Source organism: Haliotis cracherodii, unplaced genomic scaffold (genome assembly GCF_022045235.1).
Source record: "Haliotis cracherodii isolate W230 unplaced genomic scaffold, xgHalCrac1.p SCAF_10, whole genome shotgun sequence".
Taxonomy (NCBI): Eukaryota; Metazoa; Mollusca; class Gastropoda; order Lepetellida; family Haliotidae; genus Haliotis; species Haliotis cracherodii.
In genome coordinates this window covers 33,184,546-33,204,016 of record NW_027266265.1, presented here as the reverse complement: position 1 = coordinate 33,204,016, position 19,471 = coordinate 33,184,546, and the positions used below count along the sequence as shown (strand labels likewise).

Sequence of the window (19,471 nt, the reverse complement as noted above, 5' to 3'; positions counted from 1 at the left end):
AGGCAGAGCTCATTCACTCCCTGTACAACTCATATTCCTCTCTTACTACACACAATTATTTTAAGCTTATGGAGAAACCTACTTGATGTGATTTAAGCAGTGTTAAAGGATAATGTTCATTCTCTTGTAGGAAACAAAGGGGACATCTCAAGATGTGCTCCAAGTCCATTGTTTTCGTCCCGAAGGACATACAGTTCCCTATTATTAAGGTACGTGCATCCTTCTGAGGCAAGAGAGTTAACCGACTGTAAAAGTCCAGTGTCCGCCCTTGCCGAACCAGGCTGGAATTCCTGGGCTCGATCGTAGCGCCACTGGTGGCTATTATGAGTTATGTCCCTTCTGAGCCTCTCCTATGGATCAATCAGATTCCACCTCTCGTGAAGCATTTGCTTCGAACAACATAGCGGTAGCCAAGTCAGGACGGTCTGATGGATAATCAAGATCTCTTTTTTGATAAAACGGGTCTTACATTGCGAAATGCATCAAATCATGTGAGCACCGCAACCATAAAGCTGGAATATTAAACAAACAAACAAACAAACAAACAAACATATGAATCAGTATTTCAATATAACATTTTGAATCAATGACACCCTTACAAGTGGCCTGTGCAGTCTCTTAAAATATCATGCTTCATAATCACTAAGATGCAAGCACAGGATCAAGAAAGCATGACAAATTACACACTACACAGGGATTAGTAATGTAGTATGGTACATAAAGCTTAGAGGTATTGAGGGGGCGGTCGGGTAGCCTAGTGGTTAAAGCATTCGCTCGTCACGGCGAAGACCTGGGTTCAATTCCCGACATGGGTACAATGTGTGAAGCCCATTTCTGGTGTCCCCCGCCGTGATATTGCTGGAATATTGCTAAAAGTGGCGTAAAACCATACTCACTCACTCACTCACTAGAGGTATTGAGTGTGTTTAAAGATCGTTGTTGGGACTAAAAGTAAGGGTTAGTCAGATACATATTTGAAAATGTTTTACATGCTCTTGCTGTATGCAGAGATAAATATTACCGAAGGTTGCTTTTTTCAATAATAGGTTGCACGTGTGCAAGTTTTGTATAGCCCCGACTATGTGATATATGATACACCTGCCAATGTTTCAATTCATGTTTTAGTTCTATATCAGTTTTCAATAAGCAAAATTTACTATGTCTAACCCATCCTGATAACTACCTGGTCATGCATGTTAAACCTGTTAAACACAAATGGACAAGATTTCACTGTAAGCAGTATTGTCAGAACAAGATCCATCTTTAGGTTTCTTATTTGTCTTATTGATCTGCTGACCAGACATGGATCATATGGAAGACCTTGAGTCAGATCACACTAACCCTAGTTATGTTTTCAGTTCCCGATGCGGTGCATCACAACGATTGATGAGTGGTCCGGAGGACTATTTTCAAAGTAAGAACAGTTTATATAAATTGGAGCAGAGAATGAAAAAATGAGTGCATACCAATTCTTTCACCAGGGAAATATTAATGCAGCACTTCACGCGTACGTTGTGTATTGAGTTTTGTGCTTTACAAACAGACTGTTGTTATTATGTTTAACATATTAAAAATAACATTCAACCTCATTAAAATCAGATCTCTGATATGATGCCTCTTTGTGTGAATATCTAACATTCCCTCCACAGGAGATCGTGTCACATGAACATTGAGCAAACATTGATCCCCAATCTAAATGAAGGTGCATGAATTCTTGAGCCAGTCAGATGTCAGGTTTCTGAAATGATTCAGCTTAGTTTATTTATCCCCTCAATTGAGACTTTTAAAAAAGAAAATTCTCTCAGCTGTAAATGATAGGGTGTATAAAAATATTCACGACAATATAATAAAGGAGCCTTTTTTATTTTACATTTGGAACTGCATGTTTATGTTCATTTTTGAGACACAGAAATAAGATTTGCTTCTCTGAATACTTCAATAGCTTGTCCATCATAAGTATTTCTCTTTCAACATGTTACAACCCCACAGATTCTGTGGCAGTATGGGCCCTAGGGCCCCCTGCTTGCCTTAAGAGCCAATCAGATGGTGATTGGGTGGCTACAATGTGTGAACTGGCTGATTGTGTCCACATATCTTGAATATTGGTTATGATTTCATCTTGGGCTGTACACTTCCCATTGAGATGAGAATCTAATTTGAATGCTTACTGATCTGTGACCATTGGTTATGATGTCATGCGGTCATGCAATAATAATGATGATGATGATGATGATGATGATAATAATAATAATATTTCTTAGTTTTCTCCTTCTTTATTAATATGGGGGCACGGGTGGCCCAGTCGGCTAAGGCACCGCGATTCGCAGTGCAGAGTTGCGCCAGAAGCCTATGATTGTGGGTTTGAATTCCGGTTTGCCCCGATTATGTTTCTAGGTTTTTCAGCATCATACCCATGTTCGTGGGTTTCACCGAAGTGGTAAACGTCTGAGACCTTCATCACTTTGTGCTTTCCTCCCACATTAGCTGACACGCCGCGATATAACTGGAATACTGTTAAAAGCAGCGTTAAACTCAACTCACTCACTCACTTTATTAATATTATGACTGCGGTAAAATATGTTTATGACGAACACGCTTACAACGAACTGACAGATATAACGAATTGTTCTCTTGGTCCTGTCCATTTGCTGTATATATGATTATAACAAACTACGGTTATAACAAGCTGAAATTAGTGTTCCCTTTGAGTTCATTATAAATGTATTTACTGTATTACTATTACTACTATCATCATCGTTGTTGTCATCATCATCATCATCATCATCATTGTCATCATCATCATCATCATCATCATCATCATCATCATCATCATCATCATTGTTGTCATCATCATGATTACAGGCTGGACATCAAGGACCGGGTGCTGAAGGTGGTGTCTGATCAGGCTGTGGAGATGAAGGAGAAGAATATCATAGCACCCTTTGTCTTCAGGAAGGTAGGCTCATGCCAGGTCTTCTCACACCACCTTTCATTTATATCTTTAAGCAATGGATCAGGATCAGGACGGAAGAGAATTGAAACTTGCATGGAAGTTAGGGCATGACATACAATAAACATCTTACAAAAAGATTGACACTGTATGCTTATTAAAAAGGGATTCAATAAATGCAGTGCCGTAGCCAGCTGGGGGAGCAGGGTTGGCAGTTGCCCCCCCTGGATTTTTTTTATAGAAAACAGTTTTATTTGAATCAAGTTGGGGACAAGTTATACTTGTACACATATTTGCCCCCCCTGTCAAAAGAAGTTAACTACGGCCTTGAAATGTGTATCAATAAAAATGCATTATGTGCAGTTTCAACTCATATGGCACAAAGCAGATTATTATGAAAACATGGACTGTGTTGATAGTTATGAAGAGTGCTCTGTTTGTTAGGATTCAGCGGAACACCGATTCTCCCTGAACTACGCCACCCTGGATGACTGCCTGCCGCTGTTCTGTCAGCTCCAGAGAGCTTCCACCCTCCCGCCAGCCGACCAGTCTCACATGGTACGTCAACCACCCCCCCCCCCCCGGGTCCCCTTCCAGTAAACTACGGTCATAACGAACTCAAAGGGACTACTAATTTTAGTTCGTTATGACCGTAGTTCGTTATAATCATATATACAACATAACTACAGCAAATAGCTGGGACCAAAAAAGTAAGTTTGTTACATCCGTCAGTTCATTATAAGCGTGTTCATTATAACCATATTTTACTGAAGTTTAATGTTTGACCTTTATATGACCATGATCTTGCATTTTCTCAAAATGCATATTTGGCAAGTTTTCTCCCCTGACTTAAGGAACTGAACTTTGGTATTTTTCTCATGTTCCTCCTAATGATGACATCATGTTTTGATGTTAGATTAGTTTTGATCATTAAAATTTAGTTTCAGTTTTTAGTCCCGAGTATTTATTCAGAAAATATTTGAATATCAATGCTGACAGCAATGTTAAGTGGCTATCTTAGTTGACATTTTTTTATACTATTGGCTACATATCCAGGTTAGCTACAATCATGGCACCATTTTACTTGTTTAAAGGCTCAGCTTGTGTGATGTCTTGGTTTGTATTGGTCATGTGTGATGGCAATCATGCTTACACTTGCAGATAAATGCCATTGTTTTGTCGAGGCAGTCAAGAGTGAAGTTCAACACCAGCTGGTGAGTCATTGACCCATTTCTTCCACTACATGATCTAATGGTATCTGAAAATGTAACATCATTGTGTCGAACTGATAATGGTGAATGAAGTGGTTGGTGTGAAAATCATGTGCAAGTATAAAGTATATTTGTGTTGGCTCTAGGCTGGAGGACCTGTATGATGTGGTGTGTTGTGTTGACTCTAGGCTGGGGGACCTGTATGATGTGGTGTTTTGTGTTGACTCTAGGCTGGAGGATCTGTATGATGTGGTGTGTGTTGTGTTGACTCTAGGCTGGGGGACCTGTATGATGTGGTATGTGTTGTGTTGACTCTAGGCTGGGGGACCTGTATGATGTGGTGTTTTGTGTTGACTCTAGGCTGGAGGATCTGTATGATGATGTGTGTTGTTTTGTGTTGACTCTAGGCTGGAGGACCTGTATGATGTGGTGTGTTGTTTTGTGTTGACTACACGCTGGAGGATCTGTATGATGTGGTGTGTTGTTTTGTGTTGACTCTAGGCTGGAGGACCTGTATGATGTGGTGTGTTGTTTTGTGTTGACTACACGCTTGAGGACCTGTATGATGTGATGTGTTGTTTTGTGTTGACTCTAGGCTGGAGGACCTGTATGATGTGGTGTGTTGTTTCGTGTTGACTACACGCTTGAGAACCTGTATGATGTGGTGTGTTGTTTTGTGTTGACCAGATGCTGGAGGACCTGTATGGCGTGCTGTGTTGTGTTGACTCTAGGCTGGAGGACCTGTATGATGTGGTGTGTTGTTTTGTGTTGACCAGATGCTGGAGGACCTGTATGGCGTGCTGTGTTGTGTTGATTCTAGGCTGGAGGACCTGTATGATGTGATGTGGTGTTGACTCTAGGCTGGAGGACCTGTATGATGTAGTGTGTTGTTTTGACTCTAGGTTGGAGGACCTGTATGATGTGGTGTGTTGTTTTGTGTTGACTACACGCTGGAGGACCTGTATGGCGTGCTGTGTTGTTTTGACTCTAGGCTGGAGGACCTGTATGGCGTGCTGTGTTGTTTTGATTCTAGGCTGGAGGACCTGTATGATGTGGTATGTTGTTTTGACTCTAGGTTGGAGGACCTGTATGATGTGGTGTGTGGTTTTGACTCTAGGTTGGAGGACCTGTATGATGTGGTATGTTGTTTTGACTCTAGGCTGGTGGACCTGTATGGCGTGCTGTGTTGTTTTGATTCTAGGCTGGAGGACCTGTATGATGTGGTGTGTTGTTTTGACTCTAGGTTGGAGGACCTGTATGAGAAGATCGTGCTGGAGACGCAGGGAGACAGGAACACTCCCCTGGCCAAGAACCCCGGCAGGATCATGCTGACCTCCTCCAGACTCTACTTCCAGCCATTCAACAACATTGACAGGGTTGGTGGTCCAAACACTCAACATTGTGAAATGACAATTATCCAAACTCCTCGCAAGAATGATGTACTCTATCTGCAATTAGATTGCAAGTCATTGTGTCTTTAGGCAGGATATGCTCCTAAAAGCAATAATTATTTCTGGTGAAAAATAAAACCAGGTGTTTCTGTTTTAGTAAGTTGTAAAAGTTTTGGGTAGCGTGTTTTTAAATGTTGTTTGTCAAAAAGGTGCTAAATTCAGTTTACCGTTATAGGACTAAATAAGATGCTGCTGTGAGGCAATGATTTACTACTGTGGCCTGAGAAGAAACTTGATTTAACAGGGGTGTGTGTTGGGAGATGAGTAATGATGAGAATTATGCAAAGATTATTTGTGTTATCTTGGAGTTGGGGTCTCTCATCATACAATATATAATAAAACAATACTTGAATGCCAATGAATGTTGTTTTTTTCAGTGGCCAGTTTTGAAAATCAGACTCAAAGAAATCAAGAGGCTTATAAGACGTAGATACCTGCTCCGGCAGCTGGTAAGCTGATTAAAAAACAAAGTCACATTTTGTTGCAGGAATAGACAAATAATTTGTTGTGATAGCTGGCTGCTTGCTTTGACTTGAAACGGTGTTTACAGAATCCTTGTTACCTTAACTCTTGACTGCCTCCGTCATGTTGTGGAAAGAGAGTCTGCCTTTAGAGTGGAAGGTTGGGGGTTCGATCAATGCCTGTGTCATACCAAAAGAAGTTAAAAGATGGTACTTTTGATATCCTGCCTAGCGCTCAGCATTAAAGGGAATAGAGCAAGGACTGGTCAGCTCGGAGTCTGTTTATTGTGTCTGAGTGGGTTATTCATGTTGAATTGCAGCATGGTATCTCAGTGAGCTAGCACTATAAAATCGGCATCAGTGCGGACTAGTACAAGCAGCCACATACACAAGCTATGTAAGTGCAATAAACCTGAACGTGATGTTAAACCTCATTTCAACTCATCACCTTAACTCTCCTTACTGCAAGTGTACTTAATACCAGCAGAATGATGTCAGGATGTCAGATAATCTGATGCTGATGTTCATTCCACACACATTTAGAACTGAAGCAGGATCATTCAGGTGGGAGATATTGAGTTTTGTCTTTTCTGTGCCAGGGTTTGGAGATCTACTGTAGTGACAATGCACAAGTCACACATCTGTATCTGTCCTTCAAGACAGAGGAGATACGCAACCAGCTGTATGATCACATCCTACAACAGCAGGGTAAGAGTCACCAACTGTATAATCACATCCTACAACAGCAAGGTAAGTCAAGAAACCAGCTGTATGATCACATCCTACAACAGCAAGGTAAGTCAAGAAACCAGCTGTATGATCACATCCTACAACAGCAGGGTAAGTCAAGAAACCAGCTGTATGATCACATCCTACAACAGCAGGGTAAGTCAAGAAACCAGCTGTATGATCACATCCTACAACAGCAGGGTAAGTCAAGAAACCAGCTGTATGATCACATCCTACAACAGCAGGGTAAGTCAAGAAACCAGCTGTATGATCACATCCTACAACAGCAGGGTAAGATAAGGTACCAATGTATGATCACATCCTACAACAGCAAGGTAAGAAAAGAAACCAACTGTATGATCACATCCTACAACAGCAGGGTAAAACAAGGTACCAATGTATGATCACATCCTACAACAGCAGGGTAAGTCAAGAAACCAGCTGTATGATAACATCCTACAACAGCAGGGTAAGACGAGGTACCACTCTATGATCACATCCTACAACATCAAGGTAAGACAAGAAACCAACTGTATGATCACATCCTACAACAGCAACGTAGGAAAGTCACCAACTGTATGATCACATCCTACAACAGCAAGGTAAGACAAGTCACCAACTGTATGATCACATCCTACAACAGCAAGGTAATACAAGGTCATAACTGTATGATCACATCCTACAACAGCAAGGCAAGACAAGTCACCAACTGTATGATCACATCCTACAACAGCAAGGCAAGACAAGTCACCAACTGTATGATCACATCTTACAACAGCAAGGCAAGACAAGTCACCAACTGTATGATCACATCCTACAACAGCAAGTTAATACAAGTCACCAACTGTATGATCACATCCTACAACAGCAAGGCAAGACAAGTCACCAACTGTATGATCACATCCTACAACAGCAAGTTAATACAAGTCACCAACTGTATGATCACATCCTACAACAGCAAGGTAGGAAAGTCACCAACTGTATGATCACATCCTACAACAGCAAGGTAAGAGTCACCAACTGTATGATCACATCCTACAACAGCAAGGTAATACAAGGTACCAACTGTATGATCACATCCTACAACAGCAAGGTAAGAGTTACCAACTGTATGATCACATCCTACAACAGCAAGGTAAGACAAGGTACCAATGTATGATCACATCCTACAACAGCGGGGTTAGAGTAACCAACTGTGTGATCACATCCTACAACAGCAAGGTTAGAGTAACCAACTGTATGATCACATCCTACAACAGCAAGGTTAGAGTAACCAACTGTGTGATCACATCCTACAACAGCAAGTTAAGATGAGTCAACAACGTCTTTGATCTGCATCACTTTGGGCTTTCCTCCCCCATTAAGCTGACATGCTGTGATGTACGTGAAGTACAGTTCAACTCTGTGTTGCAGACCTGCATCTTGACGAGGTGGGACAAGAGGACATGACGCTCCGGTGGCAGAGTGGCTACATCTCCAACTACGAGTACCTCCTCTATCTCAACAGGTGGGCCCCCATGGGGATTCTAGGTTTGAATTGGTCCCCAGCAACCTATGCTGGTCGTAAGACTGGAGGCAACTTAATGGATCAGGTGGTCAGGCAGGCTGACTTGGCTGATTGCATGTCATTGTACCCCAATGACTTGGATCATTGCGCATAATGTTAATCACTTGATTGTCTGGTCCAGACTTGACTATTTTCAACCTCCCATCACATAGCTGGAATATTGCTGAGTGTGGTGTAAAGCGCAAACATTGACCTATTAATGATTAAGTAACATCAGAATGATTACCTGTTTTCAAGATAATCTGATCATGGCACTTTGGTATAGAAAATATGAAAATGATAATAGGACCGGTAATGTTGTGGATGGGTTATATATATTCATTGTCTGGACAGGACGCGATACTGGATGAAAGACTAGACTAGGACATCAAGGGAACGAACAGAAACACAAGACGACGTGTCGCCTGGACATTTATTTTATGAATAAACAAACAACCAGGCCCCCAAGAATACAATGATCAGTTGCTAAGATGAGATGGCTTTGAAATGCTAATGGTGCCATGTTGATATGTTTCAGTTTGGCGGACCGCAGTTTCAATGACTTGACGCAATATCCAGTAATGCCATGGGTCATATCCGACTACACCAGCGATCATTTAGGTCAGTCATGAGTTACTGCTTGGTGTCGTATCTGAGTCTTGGCATTGATTTGTATTTGCCTGTAGTTTCTTGCTGTTTTGGATCTGACAGTCCACATCTCCTCCACAGACTTGCAAGATGAGAAAGTGTACCGCGATCTGAAGAAGCCGATCGGAGCCTTGAACCAGGAGAGGCTGGATAGGATCAAGGTGAGTTGGTGGATAGGATGATGGTCATCTTCCCGAGGCAAGCACGTCCACTAGCCTTTTCATCGAAGTCTTGTTTCCACCCTTGCCACATCAAGCCCACTTTCCTGTGGTAAATATGATTGGACTATTGCACATATCGATAGTCAAATCAGAGAAGGTTTCAGAAAATCAACCTCAACAACTGGTTCACCCCTCGTATGAAAGTGATTTATCCCTGGAATATGTCTTTTACATCTTCTAAATCCCCCATCGTTTGCCTATGTTTTTGTGTCAGGGATAACATTGCGAATGTTTTCGTTGTCTGATCGATATTGTCAACGCCTATGGTAGTTGCCATCTTTGTGGAGCAATGAGAGATAAGAATTAACAGCTATCTGATTGGATATCGCGTTTTCATTACAAGGGGCACAACTCGTGATCTACGTGAGATGGCACCATGGTCGAGCCAAGACATGTGGCCTTGGCAGAAACTAGGCTTTGATATAGGCTAGTGGACACGCTTGCCTCGGGAAGATGTATGAGGGTGGGCTGGGGGCATTTTCCTGAGGAAAGGGTGTTAATTGACCAGCTTCCACTCTTGCAGAACTAGGCTGGAATTCTGGAGTTAGACTAATGAATCTATGCATAGTCCAACCAAAATCGCCTAATGAACTAAACATCCGCTTCGTAAACAACATTGATTTCAATGTGCAGATTTTGGTCGACTGAAGGATTTACAAAGCATGTGTACCGCCAACTGGGCGTCAACAGATATTTTGCAAATCTTTTCATCCTTTTCATCAAGGTGCTCAAGTGGTTTGATGCACTTCGCAATGTTAGGCTGTTTTATTACAATATAGATCTTTACTATCGATCAGATAGTCTTGACTTGTTGCCATCATTTGGTTTGAAGCAATTAGGATGAGGGTGAGTTGGTAGATAGTATTAGTGTGAGTGATTAGAAAAGGGGTAGAGAGTCTTAATGAAAGTGTCTTTTTGGAAAATCGGTGTCTCTATGGGTAATGTATTCACATGCTTTCAACGTGCCATTCTGTGATGCCGCTGTGTCAGAGAGCGGATGATGATGATGATGATGATGATGTGTTCCAGGAACGGTTCAATGACATGCCGGAGCCGCGGTTCATGTACGGCTCCCACTACTCCACTCCAGGATATGTGCTGTTCTTCCTTGCCAGAATATGTAAGTCCTTCATCTTGTCATCCAGGTTTTTGTGGATACAGCGTCTGCCTGGATAGAGGAAGGTTGATGGTCCAGTCCCGGGCCACGCCATTCCAATATGTTAAGAGATGGTACTTGTTGTTACCCTTCCTGGGGCTCGACATTAAGTTGATAAACCAAAGCCTGTCGGGGGGGGGGGGGGGGGGGGGGGGAGGGAAAGAAAGTGTTGTTTTCATTCAGGACATTCACCAGCAGTGAATCTTACAGATGTGTTGCAGAGCATTTCTTTGGGGTACATATGGTATGATTGTCTATGCCTTGATTAAATCATTTGGGTCTGATAGCTGACTTATCACCTAGGTGACTTCATGAATCGAGTGGTCCAGACTCGATTATTTACAGTCTGCCATCAGGAAGCTGGGATATCGCTGCGTGGGACATTAAACAACAAACGCACAAACACCTGGTGACCTACTACACAATCAAAATGTGAAAAAGAAATTCCAGATATATTACAATGAGATGGTGATGTGACTGTTAGCCTTCTAGGGCCTCACAGTGAGACAGTTGGTTATATACTCCCCAGGGAGCTGAGAATGAAAAGCGAGGGCACACTGATCCACTGATGGGTAATAATATTGTGGCGTCATGTGCATCCACTAAGTGAATGGAATTTGGCAGATTATAAATGCCCTGGTATTATTGTTATTCATTGACTACACTTGCTGTGATGGACCCATGAAGATCCAGGGTAGAATAGATCACTGTCATACAGCTGAAATATTGCTGTGTGCGGCGTTAAACAAACAAACAAACAAACAAACAAACAAACAAGGGCATGGACATCATAAGTAATCTGGAAGTCAATCTGTATCAGTAAGGATGAATTAATGGGCCTGGTAATGTCCATACATGTCCATACATGTCATAAGATTGTCGGGACCGCCTCTGTGGTTTAGTGGTAGAAGGTCCGCCCGGAGAGCGGAAGGTCCGGGGTTCGATCCCCGGCCTCGTCATACCAAAAGACGTTTAAAGATGGTTCTTGTTGTTACCCTGTCTGGCGCTCGGTATTAAGGGGCTAAAACAAGGACTGGTCGGCTCGGAGTCAGTATACTGTGTCTGAGTGGGGTATTCATGTTAAACTGGGGCATAATATCTCAGTGAGCTAGCACTATAAATCGGCATTAGTCCGGACTAGTACAAGCAGCCACACAAACACACACACGTACATGCACGTCGCTATATAAGTGCAATAATCTTGGACGCGACGTTAAACTCCATTTCACCTCACCTCACCATACATGTCCATACGTGTCATAAGATCTTCAGTATAGTTACCATGGTTACTACAATGGTTCTGCCCTTGTCAGGTCCGGAGTATGTGCTCTGTCTACAGAATGGGAAGTTTGACCATGCGGACAGAATGTTCAACCTGTAAGTATCTTGCAATGTAGTGTAAAATGTTGCTTGTTAAACCATTCCTGAGAATACTTCGCTCTCTGTTTTGGATCATTGTCTTGCTGGAATGCCCACCCGTCTCCATACAAAACTTGTGCTGTTGGAAGGAGATGTTCGTGTAAAATAGCAGAATATCAGTGTACACTACACAATTGGTTTAAAAATACTCAATGGAAAAATGTGTAAAAATATACTGAATACCCATGGAAAACTATCAAAACCCAAAGTGGAAGACAACATGTGCGTAAGTACTCATCGGCTAAAAAGTATGACCTGGAGCCCTGTCTTACAACACTTTTACACTTAAGACTTGTAGTCTGTACCTCCTCAGTTCTTATATGTTGTTGTCTCTGTGCATATGTATTCCCTAGCCTCCAAGACACCTGGAACAACTGCCTTCAGGGAGCGGCTGACTTCAAGGAGCTGATACCCGAGTTCTATAACGGTTCCACAGACTTCTTTGTTCACAAAGGGGTGAGTTGTCTCCACTTGGCTTCAAGGAGCTGATACCCGAGTTCTATAACAGCTCCACAGACTTCTTAGTTCACAAAGGGGTGAGTTGTCTCCACTTGGCTTCAAGGAGCTGATATCCGAGTTCTATAACGGCTCCACAGACTTCTTTGTTCACAAAGGGGTGAGTTGTCTCCACTTGGCTTCAAGGGGCTGATACCCGAGTTCTATAACGGCTCCACAGACTTCTTTGTTCACAAAGGGGTGAGTTGTCTCCACTTGGCTTCAAGGAGCTGATACCCGAGTTCTATAACGGCTCCACAGACTTCTTTGTTCACAAAGGGGTGAGTTGTCTCCACTTGGCTTCAAGGAGCTGATACCCAAGTTCTTCAACGGCTCCACTGACTTATTGTTCACAAAGGGGTTGTCTCCAGTAAGGGCTTATTAACAGCAAACAAACAAAACAACACAAATAAAAGTGGTTTATTGATCACAACTAGACTTGCAGTCAAGTGTAATCTTTCCTGATTTTGACTCCCCTGGGGATGAGCTGCTTTGTCCGGTGTTCATACTGGAATTTTGTATGACAGCAATTGGAAACAAGATTCATTGTTCAAAGGAAATATTCTTTTTTCAGATCATTAACTTTGGCATCAAACAAGACGGTCGCCCTGTCGCCGATGTAGAGCTGCCTCCCTGGGCATCATGTGAGTAGCATCCATGATGTTTATAAAAGATAATTCTGCTTTTAGAAAAAAACCAAACACTTTCTTTGTCTGAGATCTGACCAGACCCACCCTGTTGGAACCTAGGCTTGTTGTAAGAGGTGACCACATGGAACAGGTAGTCAACTTGGTGATTTGGATCAGTGCATGTCATTGTACCTCACCATAGTGGATTGTTGTTGACAGCATCTATAACTGGTTTGTCTGGTTCTGAAGTGATTATATACAGGCTGCCATTATATTACTTGAATATTGCTGAGTGTGGCATTAAACAAACAAACAAACAAACAGATAGACAATACCTGAGAGCATATATTTTATGAAACAATCGACTCTTTTCCATTCTACCCTTTTCAGCCTGACATTAAGAGACTTGATATCCCAAATGTATTTAGTTTCTCGGGCATCCTCAGATTAAAGCTTTTAGAAAAAATTATGAAAATCCTAAGTCACAATTTATTTTACACCAAAAAATGATATGGGTGTCTTTGCAGGAGACGTTCTTTGTCTGAAATCCAACAGAACTAGATTTAGGGAGAAATCAGTAATCCTTCCAGAATTTTCACTTTTCATTGGAGTAGCACATTATTGGCCTTTTCTAACCCTGTATGAGTGCTAATGTTTGCACATGTTCACCTGAAGGAAGGTGTGAGACTGTAGTCCTCTCTTTATCATACAAGGAGTTGCATAGCTCTGTCATTTATGATCCAAATGGATTGATCATGTTGAATAAAATGTATCAGTTACATGATTTTAGTAGATACAAAATACAGCTGCTTCAAGATGTAAAACTTAAGAATGGATGCAAAATTGTGCACTGCAAGTCCCATGGAAACCCCATGACTGTATGACTCAACTGTGTCTTGACCATTCAATTTTTCAAAAATGTTTATCTTTGAAACTTTCTTCACTCAACATACTGACAAGCATATCACCAATTAGCATTAGGCTTCAGTCCATGTGCAATGCAATGTCTATGTGAAGTTCTTGTGGGGATTCCATGTTAAAATAGGTCCTCAGTTACCTGTGCTTTTCGTAAGAGGCAAATAAATTGATCAGGTGGTCAAACAAGGTGACTTGGTGGTATGTCATCGTACTTCAATGACATGGGTTGGTGCTCTTAATATCAACCACTGGATTGTCTGGTCAGGCTGCATCATATTGCCAGAATATTGCTGACGTGGGCATTGAAACAACACACTCTTGGAAGTGGAGCTTCGTGTGCCACATGGGGCTAGCCTGTAGATTACCCTTGGCCGCTTCTTTTCTTGTCATGGAACCCCAAATTATCTCTATTATAAATGAAGCCTGTGAACTCATCATGTGTTTGTGTATTATGCACATGTCTCAAGCTGGTCTGTCTTCATAGGTCCAGCAGATTTTGTCCGTAAGCTACAGGATGCTCTTGAGTCGGAGTACGTGTCCTCCAACATCCATCACTGGATCGACCTCATCTTCGGCTTCCAGCAGCGTGGCGAGGAGGCGGAGAAGGCAGATAACTGTAAGATTATTTTCAGGGGGGGAGAAATAAGTCATGTTGTTGACGCTCTGATATGTGTTATTCTTCTTGAATTCATTCATTGCTACTTTTGAGACAATTATTGTATATGTGCCTGTGTTTTGTTTTCTCATATTGTTTGTTGTTTTACAGTGTTCTACTACCTGACATATGAGGGAGCAATTGACTTGGACAGGTAAGGTGGGTGTGTGAAAGTGGGGAGAGGGAAGAAGGTGGGGAGAGAGTAGGGGAAGGTGGGGGTAGGCGGAGAGAGTTGGGGAAGGTGGGGGAAGGCAGGGAAAGAGTGTGAGAAGGTTGAGGAAGGCGGGGAGAGTTGTGGAAGGTGGGGAAAGAGGGAGAGAGTTGGGGCAGGCGGGGAGAGTTGTGGAAGGTGGGGAAAGAGGGAGAGAGTTGGGGAAGGTGGGGGAAGGCAGGGAAAGAGTGTGAGAAGGTTGGGGAAGGTGGGGGAAAGAGGGGAAAGAGGGGAGAGAGTGTGGGAAGGTGGTGGATGGCAGGGAGAGAGTTGGGGGAAGGTGGGGGAAGGCGGGGGAAAGAGTGTGGGAAGGTGGGGAGAGAGTGTGGGAAGGTGGGGAAAGAGTGTGAGAAGGTGGGGGAAAGGGGGAGAGAGTGTGGGAAGGTGCAGGAAGGTGGGGAGAGAGTTGGGGAAGGTGGGGGTAGGCGGGGAGAGAGTTGGGGGAAGGTGGGGGTAGGCGGGGAGAGAGTTGGGGAAGGTGGGGGATGGCAGGGAGAGAGTTGGGGGAAGGTGGGGGTAGGCGGGGAGAGAGTTGGGGAAGGTGGGGGAAGATGGGTAGAGAGTGTGGGAAGGTGGGGGAAAGGGGGGAGAGAGTGTGGGAAGGTGGGGAGAGAGTCGGGGAAAAGGGGGTGGGAGTGGGGAAAGGCGGGGAGAGAGTTGGGGAAGGTGGGGGATGGCGGGGAGAGAGTTGGGGGAACGTGGGGGAAGGCGGGGAGAGAGTTGGGGAAGGTGGGGTGATGGCGGGGAGAGAGTTGGGGGAAGGTGGGGAAGGCAGTTAGAGAGTTGGGGAAGGTGGGGGATGGCAGGGAGAGAGTGTGAGAAGGTGGGGGAAGGCAGGGAAAGAGTAGGGGAAGGTGGGGAGAGAGTGGGGGAAAAGGGGGAAGGTGGGAGAGTGGGGGAAGGTGGCAAGTGAGTGTGGAAAGGTGTGGGAAGGCGGGTAGAAAGTGTGGGAAGGCAGGGAGACAGTGGGGGAAAAGGGGGAGAGAGTGGGGGAAGGTGACAAGAGTGTGGGGAAAGGGGTGGGAAGGTGGGGAAAGGGGGAGAGGGTGTGGGAAGATGGCAAGAATGTGTGGGGAAAGCAGGGAGAGAGTGTGGGAAGGTGGAGAGAGTGGTAAAGTAGGGGGAAGGCAGGGACAGAGCAGGAAGGTGGGGAGAGAGAGTAGAAAGTTGGGGAGAGAGTGCTGGAGAATGGGGGAGAGTAGGTGGAAATTAAAGGTGGGGAGAGGGTGGGAAGATGTACATAACTTGTCACGCTTTTCTTTAATCAAATAATAGTCGCCACTTTTTCTACCTGCTTCAGTATCGAGGACCCTAATGAGAGGGCAGGCCTGGAGACACAAATCATGGAGTTTGGCCAGGTCCCCAAACAGTTGTTCACCACCCCACATCCCCGGCGCCTGTGTACCACACCGGTGCCCCGCCCGGTTCCCACACTGGAGGCACATGTGGCAGCGAGGGCAGACTCTGACACTAACAAAGACAAACGTTCATTTGGTGAGTTCATGTTCCAGCTGGGATTTGTGTAGGACTCCCAACTAAGTGCCCCATGCAAGCAAATGAAGAAAAAATTGTCATTTTGTTCAAAATTGGGATTTTTTTACATTTCTTATTTTCTCAAATCTGGAGGCATTTGACATTGTATTTCAAGACTGCATTCAATGCATCAAGTCTTCTTCCTCTTTACTGGCCTTGATATCCATGTAGTACAAGTCAGCTTTATGAACACGACAAAACATTAGCTACTTGTAACTATTGCAACATGATTTGGGAATGTTTTTATTCCAGCTTGAGAATGCTTACTGACCTAATTGCAGACTTAGGGCTGAATATCTGGTCCTATGAGAGTAGATGTTTGTGAACGTCAAGATGATAACTGGGTCAGGAACACTGACTACTAGGATCACGTGGGATACAAGGGATTTTATGCGTCCCCCGATAGTTTTTTACTATGAGCCAGAGAGACTCATAAAACCCCATGTACCCCAAGTGATATTGCTACATATCTTAGACATGTTTTTATCTCTTATTGTGAAAGAATTTAAACAAATTCAAAAATGATAGAAAACAGCTTTTCGATTGAGCTGAGGCTAACTTGTGCTGTCATGTGACTTTCATTGACTTAGAAAAAGTGTGCGGCTTTTTGCTTTGAAGTGGAATATAGGGGTTTTATTCTCCCACTGAGAAATCTGCGTTCAGCCTGTTTTCCCCAAGGTGGGGTATAAGGGATTTATTCTCCCTCTCAGAAATGTATTTCCCTTGCAGGCAGGATACATACCGGTAGTATTTTATCAAGATCATGTGGACCATTCAGATCTCAACATTCTGACATGGAAGCATGATAAAATGTCTGGTTCCAGTCATATTCCATCATATGGACCACACCTTGTCTTGGTTCAATTAAGTGCATGACAAGGGTCTAACACTTCAGTCTAACACTTCAGTGAGAATACTGGCACATGTTGAACTCTAATGTTCTTGAGTGTTGTAGAACAAAAACTGAAAAATGCTGTTCTGTCATGTAATTCTTTGTGACAAAGAAGCTGTACAGTTAAGGGGCGGTCGGGTAGCCTAATGGTTAAAGTGTTCAGTCTTCACGCCGACGACCCGGGTTCGATTCCCGACATGGGTACAATGTGTGAAGCCCATTTCCGGTGTCCCCCGCCGTGATATTGCTGGAATATTGCTAAAAGCGGCGTAAAACCAGACTCACTCACTGACTCACTGTACAGTTACCATCAGGAAGCAGCTGTACAACAGTTAATAGGGATGTCACAAAAACATTGCACAAGAATATTTTTAGCATAACCAAAGACCGTATCTATATATGGTCTATGGCATAACATTGGAATAGTGAAGAGAATCCTGTGATATTTATTGAGAATAACAGACTGTCATGATTGTTGGTTTCAGAGTCCTCCATGGAGAAAAGCCTGGAGGTGCCTGAACCAGTCATCAAAACTGTCGACTTCAGCAAAATCAAAACACATCTCAAGTACACACTGCATAAGGAGTAAGGCTGTTGTTGTCACATCAGTTCTCCATGTTGTTGTTTTGTGTATGATTTTTGTTAAGTGAACACTAAGAACAGCTTTTTTTGTCATGAAACTTGGATAACAACTCGTGTCGATATGGCTGAAATATTGCCAATGTGATGTTTAATTTGAACTCACACACTATAATCACAAATTCTTTATTGTTTGGAACAACATTTCAGGGCTGCGTCTTGCCCCTTTTTCAGATAACTGCTGTGTAGGTGTATTGAGTTATGTTTAACACAATATGCTAAATGAGGGGGCACGGGTGGCCCAGTCGTCTAAGGCGCCGCGATTCGCTGTGCAGAGTTGCTTCCCTTGGGCACGCCCGAAACCTATGATTGTGGATTTGAATCCCAGTTCGCACCGATTATGTTTCTAGGTTTGTCAGTGCCATACGCCTGCTCGTGGGTTTTGTCTAAGGGGTAAACGTCTGAGACCTGCATCACTTCGGGCTTTCCTCCCACATTAGGCTGACACGCCATGATATAACTGGAATACTGTTAAAAGCAGCATCAAACCCACTCACTCACTCACTCAATTATGCTAAATGCCTATGAAAGACTTGACCATTTGTCACGAAACTTATTAGCACCCCCTATCTTGTAATCCTGCACTACCAGACATATCAGGTGGTATATTTATCATCACCTTGTTTATTGAACCCACTTGCCCTTATAATCAGGAATGTGAAAATAAAATTGAATAAATTTGATGTTGAATTGAATATATTTTTTTTAATCAATTGCTCTTATGCAAAAACATAGCAGTAAGCCAAGTACAATTTATAGCATCACTGATACACATTTTGTAAATTTACCAGATGAAAAATAAATCGGAAAAGATTTCCCAATAAGACAAGTTGTATTCATTTGTATGAGAATGGACAAGGAAGAATAAGGGTACTTATTGGCCCACTGGATCTGCATATTTTAACTGATTATATTTTAATTGATCAAAATGTTTAGAAATTGTTTGGAAAGTTTTCAGCGCTGTTATTATGAATGGTAACTAGACTTCCTTAATTTCAAGACTTGTATGTTTATACTTATGATAAAACCTAAGTGCATCCGTAGGGTTAAAATATGGCAAAATGGTTAATTCTAGAAGCCTTCAAGGAAGTATTTTGTCTAATAATGGGTCTTTGCCCTAAATTGCTTTTAATAGGAAATGTAGTTAAAAACAGTTAAAACATATAGCAAGAATTCATCTTGGGTCATGGTCTTGCTCATACTTAGATTTTCATCTGAAGTTTGAAAAGTCCACTTCTGTCCCTCCTTTTAGCCATACTTCTGATCATGTGAGAAGTCCAAAACGTGCACGTGTAAGAAAGTAAAATGGCTAGTGTCAGAAATTTGAACATGTTTGATAATTTTCAAGCCAATATTTCAAAGGTTTCTTATCCTCTACCTCTCCCTTTGTGTGTCGTGATTAATGTGCAGCAAGACTGAAAGTAACAACATTGTGATTCAGGATCATATTTTGGTTTCAGTGCTGTTACTGATGCAAAGCTCTCAGTTGATGGGAAGAATGTTTTCTCAGTCTCACAAGGTAAAGCATTATTCAAATACAGATAGTTTATAGTTTTACCAAGCGTATGATTAAATAACAAGTGTCTGCACATGGACCCGTGAAAATCCGGGGTAGAATAGGTCTTCAGCAACCCATGCTTGCCGCAAAAGGCGACTATGCTTGTCATAAGAGGCGACTAAAGGGATTGGGTGGTCAGGCTCGCTGAC

General features: G+C 42.9%; 1 protein-coding gene across 1 annotated transcript in view; it reads left to right on the top strand.

Moving 5' to 3' along the window:
• LOC139454320 (protein FAN-like) overlaps positions 1-19,471 on the top strand; it is a 36,551-nt gene that overhangs the window by 3,247 nt on the left and 13,833 nt on the right. Inside the window, exons 3-22 of the mRNA XM_071235949.1 lie at positions 131-209; positions 1,359-1,414; positions 2,863-2,956; positions 3,395-3,508; positions 4,112-4,164; positions 5,405-5,537; positions 5,990-6,061; positions 6,673-6,781; positions 8,216-8,309; positions 8,887-8,969; positions 9,078-9,157; positions 10,247-10,337; positions 11,687-11,750; positions 12,146-12,248; positions 12,862-12,931; positions 14,319-14,450; positions 14,601-14,643; positions 16,001-16,194; positions 17,611-17,710; positions 19,225-19,283. Coding sequence (XP_071092050.1) covers positions 131-209; positions 1,359-1,414; positions 2,863-2,956; positions 3,395-3,508; positions 4,112-4,164; positions 5,405-5,537; positions 5,990-6,061; positions 6,673-6,781; positions 8,216-8,309; positions 8,887-8,969; positions 9,078-9,157; positions 10,247-10,337; positions 11,687-11,750; positions 12,146-12,248; positions 12,862-12,931; positions 14,319-14,450; positions 14,601-14,643; positions 16,001-16,194; positions 17,611-17,710; positions 19,225-19,283 — 1,823 coding nt within the window. The remainder of the gene's footprint in view (positions 1-130; positions 210-1,358; positions 1,415-2,862; positions 2,957-3,394; positions 3,509-4,111; positions 4,165-5,404; positions 5,538-5,989; positions 6,062-6,672; positions 6,782-8,215; positions 8,310-8,886; positions 8,970-9,077; positions 9,158-10,246; positions 10,338-11,686; positions 11,751-12,145; positions 12,249-12,861; positions 12,932-14,318; positions 14,451-14,600; positions 14,644-16,000; positions 16,195-17,610; positions 17,711-19,224; positions 19,284-19,471) is intronic.